Source organism: Benincasa hispida, chromosome 5 (assembly GCF_027475165.1).
Source record: "Benincasa hispida cultivar pf3 chromosome 5, pf3_genome.v1.1, whole genome shotgun sequence".
In the NCBI taxonomy this organism is placed as follows: Eukaryota; Viridiplantae; Streptophyta; class Magnoliopsida; order Cucurbitales; family Cucurbitaceae; genus Benincasa; species Benincasa hispida.
In genome coordinates, this window is record NC_143482.1 from 44,046,356 (window position 1) to 44,051,878 (window position 5,523).

At 31.5% G+C, this 5,523-nt stretch overlaps 1 protein-coding gene across 1 annotated transcript; it reads left to right on the plus strand.

Annotated features, from left to right (window-relative positions):
* The first annotated feature begins 480 nt into the window (after positions 1–480).
* On the plus strand, positions 481–3,523 carry LOC120078254 (gallate 1-beta-glucosyltransferase 84A24-like). Its single transcript, XM_039032478.2, has 2 exons — positions 481–1,557; positions 2,829–3,523. The coding sequence occupies exons 1-2, from the start codon at positions 562–564 to the stop codon at positions 3,294–3,296; spliced, it is 1,464 nt and encodes a 487-aa protein (XP_038888406.2). The 5' UTR covers positions 481–561; the 3' UTR covers positions 3,297–3,523.
* The last annotated feature ends 2,000 nt before the right edge of the window (positions 3,524–5,523 follow it).

Below are 5,523 nucleotides of genomic sequence, written 5' to 3' on the forward strand. Positions count from 1 at the left end.
TTGAAAAATATTCATCGACACACATTGATATTTTATAAAATTAAAAATAATTGACATCCACATTTTATAAATTATTTTTACCAACTTTCCATAAATTCTATCTCTCACGTTTCATTGATATCAACGCCTTTAAACCCTGGATGATAGAGATTATTTTTATCAACTTTCCATAAATTCTGTCTCTCACATTTCACTCATGCCAACGTTTTAAACGTTGGATCACATAATAATCTATTAAAAGAAATTGAGTTTGTCTACTTCAAAGAAAAATACTTAGGTCCGGAAATATCTTATTAAATTATCCTATCAATAATGTGACAAATGACAAATTATTCTTATTTATTTAAAAAAATAATTATTTTTTAGTATGAGTGATTGGAGGGAAAAACATAGAAATGTGTACATCTTAAAATACATTCAAATATTATTTTTTTAAAAAAATTGTCTTATTCAAAATATGAAAATGCAAACAATTTTCAATCCAACCCATCCAGCATACAAAACTCTATCCCATCTTCCTCAAACCTCAGCAAACCAAAAATCCTAAAACAGACACAACCAATGACTTCCACCATGGATTCCCTCCCCCATGTCTTCCTCGTCAGCTTCCCTGGCCAAGGCCACATAAACCCCATGCTTCGCTTTGGCAAAAAACTCGCCGCCTCCGGCCTCCTTGTCACGTTTTCCACCACAGCCTACCTCGGCCGCGACATGAAGAAGGCTGGCAGCATCTCCGACACACCGACCCCTCTCGGTCACGGCTTTCTCCGCTTCGAATTCTTCGACGATGGCCGCACCAACGAGTCCGCCCCTTCTACCTCCCTCTCCTTCGACCAATACATGCCGCAGCTCCAGAGTCTAGGTTCGATTTCTCTACTCCACATCTTGAAAAACCAAACCAAAGAAAACCGACCAGCCGTCTCCTGTGTTATTGGAAACCCTTTTGTGCCTTGGGTGTGTGACGTGGCCGACCAACTCGGAATCGCCTCCGCTGTCTTTTGGGTCCAATCATGCGCCGTTTTTTCCATTTATTACCACCATTTTAATGGCTCAATCCCTTTCCCTTCTGAAACCCAACCAAATCTCGACGTTCAAATTCCTTCTTTGCCTCTTCTAAAGCACGACGAAATTCCAAGCTTCTTGCTTCCAAACAACTCTCTTCATGCCATTGGGAAAGCCATTTTGGGGCAGTTTTTGAGCCTCTCGAAGCCCTTTTGTATATTAATCGATACATTTGAGGAGCTCGAGAGCGAGGTGGTGGACTTTATGTCGAAAAATTTTCCGATTAAGGCGGTGGGGCCATTGTTCAAACATTGTAGTGAAATTAAAACGAGGATCTCGGGGGATTGTTTGAGAACTGATGAATGTATGGAGTGGTTAGACTCAAAGCCAAAAGGGTCGGTGGTTTATGTGTCGTTTGGGAGTGTTGTTTATCTGAAACAAGAACAGGTAGATGAGATTGCTTATGGACTTGTAAATTCTGGGTTTTCCTTCTTGTGGGTCTTGAAACCGCCTGTTTCAAGTCTTGGGGGCAAGCGCCATGTCCTTCCTAATGAGGTTTGTAGTTTTCTTTTTTTTTTCTTTTTTCTTTTTTTTGATAAATCATAAAAGCCGTCCTTCAACTTTGTCTTTGACCTATAACATGAAAATTTAGATTATTACATTGTTTTTAGGTCATTGTCAGACAAATCTAAATCTCGATTTTTGTTCAAATATCTAAACGATTTGTATTTTTTGTTAATTTTGAAATGTGTATGGAAGTTAGAGTAATATGCTAACTTTTAAAAATATAGGGATATTTTTTAAACAAATGACAAAGTTCAACAATATTTGTTATAACTTCGTCTTTTTTCTTTTTTTAAAAAAAAAATGGGCCTTTTTAAATATAAAAAATATTTAAAATATTTACACTCTATAACAAAAAAATTCCAACACAACAAAACATTTTTGAACTTTTTACTATAAAATGTAAATATTTTTAGATTTTTCTATTTATAAGAATTAGCAAAAAAAAAAATAGTTACATGCATAGGCTATACTCATCTCTTGAAACATTTTTCATGTGAGCATAGAAAATTTTTCATTCTACCCTTCACTTATTGATTGCCACTTCAACATACTTTTAAAAATAGTATAGCTTTTACTATAATAAGAAAAATACTGAAATTTTTAATATGAACAAATGAAGTATATACTCTTATTGTACTAGAAATTTTCTTACATCTCTTTGTGGATTTTATCTAGTTATCCTAGTTCTAAATTCTCCTTATTTTTGTCTTAAAATATATTTTTTTTTTTTTGTGAATTTAGAGTTGGATGCATAAAATGTAGTGATATTCCTCGAGATATAATTTCTTTCTTGACAACATTGTGAGCTAAGAGGATTACAGTTTAGGTCTCGAGTTTGATAATATATATTTAGGAATGGCAAAAAAATGTATACGTACAGGTTCTCGACCTAGTCTACTGGGTGGAAAATCTCTGATTTAACTAGGTACGGGGGGCAAAACCAGATATTTAATTTGTTTTTTAATATATATATAGTGTTATTTATTTTATTTTATATTTAATTTAATTTTAAATATAATAACTCTAATTTTTGTATTAAATTTACAATAAAAAATGTTAAAATGTTTTTTTTTTCAATTATTCATAACAATAATACTAACTTGTTACACAAAATAAATAATTATTAAAAATGTGACCTAACAGAAATTAAAATCTTAGATCACCCTAATAACAAAAAAGAAAACCAACAAAAATTAGACCAATAGATTATCATAAATTCAACTTTTTTTTCTTAACTCAGATTCCTTCTTCTCTTATAGGTTAAGGAAAAGGCCGGCGAGAGAGGGAAGGTGGTTCAATGGAGTCCACAAGAACAAGTACTCTCACACCCATCAGTCGCATGTTTCATGACACACTGCGGTTGGAACTCGTCGGTGGAGTCGATCAGCTCCGGCGTGCCAGTGGTGGCATTTCCTCAGTGGGGAGATCAGCTCACCAACGCCAAGTTTCTTGTTGATATCTTCGGCGTTGGTCTCCGCCTTTCTCGTGGTGCTGGAGAAGACAGGCTAATCAAAAGAGATGAGATCAAGAATTGCCTTAAAGAAGCCATGGAAGGACCCAAGGCGGTGGAGATAAGAAAGAAAGCCTTGGAGCGGAAAATTGCGGCGGAGAAGGCGGTGGCTGAGGGTGGGTCCTCCAACAGAAATATCAAATACTTTATTGATGAGATTAGGAAACGGTCTCTTGGTTGTTGTCGGAATCTCCAAGTTTGTCCCTCTACTACCTAGAAACTTTCTTTCTTTCATCATCATTTTTTTTTCTCTTATTGTCTTCTTGTTTTTAGTTTAAAAACATGGATTGGTGTGATAGAATTAAACTTTTGATGTTTTAGTCGAGAGTATATTCTTAAACTAAATGTACCTTTATAAAAATAATATCCTAACAAAATGTATGTATATAAGTTAAAAAGGAGTTTCTCTTTAAGTTCAAAATATATAGCGGTGACTATATCAATAGTAAAGAACAATGTATTTTTAGAGAATTAGGGTTTGGCTATTTCACTAATATATATAAATTTTTGTTTCTTTTTAACTGTTATTTATATAATCTTAAATCGTCAATTGATCCAAAAGCTTACACTCATAAGTGAGGATAAATTTCACTTGTGGATGTTGAAATATGTAGAAGAGCCAAACAAGTGGAAATAAATATTAATTGAGTAGAAAACGATATTGCAAGGCTTGAATAGAGAACCTCCCTGGACCATCTGCTCTTATCACATTTTAAATCATTAATTAACCCAAAAACTTAAGTTAATGGATGAAGATAAATTTGGATAAATTTAATTATGTCATTCAACACTAAAAGACCTAAAAGTTTAAGCGAATGTGTGAACATATAAATTTAGGTAAATTTAATTATATCATCTAACGCTCCCCTTACTTGTGGACTTGAAATATATAAGACCCAACAAGTGGAGATCAACATTAATTGAGGAAATAACACTAAACCAACATGCTCGGATACTATCTTAAATTACTGTTTGACCAAAAAACTTAAACTCGTGAGTAAAGATAATTTTAATTATATATCATCTAACATATAAAAATAACTTTATATAAGAAACTAAAATTGGAATATATTACAAGAAAATTATAAATTTGGTTTGACCTTTGGGAAAAAGAAAATAATAATAAAAGTTAGAAACTAAAATTAAAAATAAAAAATAAAAAATAAAAAAGATTATGGCAAGAAATTTGAATATATTACAAAGAAATAAAATAAAACATTCTTAAAATAAGACATCTCCATATATATCCTGTGAAACAAACACAACTATCAGAGTATTCCAGGATATTTGCAAAAATATTTCTACAAAACAAACATAGTTATCTAAAGATAACAAACCTATGTTATTTTGTACATCTATAATTTACGATATCTAAAGATTCTAATTATATACCTTCCTTAAAGGTAAATTTGTTGAGCTTTGTGATGGTGATTTAATCATGTTGTATATTGTTTTGTTCAAACTTGTTCTTTTCTTCATCCCTTCCAAATCAATGAGCTTCTATAAGATTTCTATCACACTATTTCTTGAAAAAAAAATGTTAATACACATTTAAAATAGACTACAATAAAGTTATTGGGATCGTATAATTGATTAGTCTGGCCAAAGATGGCAAATGGAAATGTTTATTATTGGCCTAAAAACGAAGCTTTGTTGGTATCGAAAAATATGGTGGGGAAACCAAAGGCATCAAAGCAAAAACGCATGAGACAAATCTAATGGAAATAAAAAACAGCAAGATGATGATATGACACATTAACAACTCCAAGGCCAAATTCCTTCCCACAAATGGTATATATAATTTATAATTACCCTTTACAATGAGTAATTTCTAAACGAAAAATTATTATTTCTATTTTTTTTAATTTGAAAGAGACATTTGGCATATACGGTTGAGTTGAGTTGATAATAATTATCTAGAAAATTAGATTAATTGTGAACTTAGATTGTCTGTGTTTAGATACTGAATTGAACTGAGTTAAGTCAGAAAGTCTGTATTTTGGTGCAGAATTGAGTTTGGTTGAATTTGGGTATCTGGTAAAGTGTTTCTAAATAAAATTAATTTTGTTTTGAATTTTTTTACTGCTCTTTTAAATTTCCAACTACACATATTTTCTAAAATTTTTAACACTAAAAAGTGATTTATTATTTTTTTTCATTTTTAAAACATAGTAAATTCTTACAAAGTAGACATATACTAAACACAAAATTTAAATTCATTTTTTGAACACTCAGTTACATAACATATATTTTTTTCTCATTCCCAAACACCAAACAAATGAAAACTTTTCTAAACTACTTAGCTCTCAATCATGAATATCGAAGAAGTTTAAAAATTGAACAACTTTTTGTTTTTTTCTTCTTGGAAAATGTGACATATTTTTACCACATAACTTGAACACTCTATTGCATAATAATTTTATCTATCCCAAAGACATGTCATA

Excerpts from the sequence above, each read along its gene's own strand:
- LOC120078254 (XM_039032478.2), top strand. The coding sequence starts at position 562 with ATGACTTCCACCATGGATTCCCTCCCCCATGTCTTCCTCGTCAGCTTC. Across the intron at positions 1,558-2,828 it reads GCCATGTCCTTCCTAATGAG|GTTAAGGAAAAGGCCGGCGA; the intron begins GTTTGTAGTTTT and ends CTTCTCTTATAG.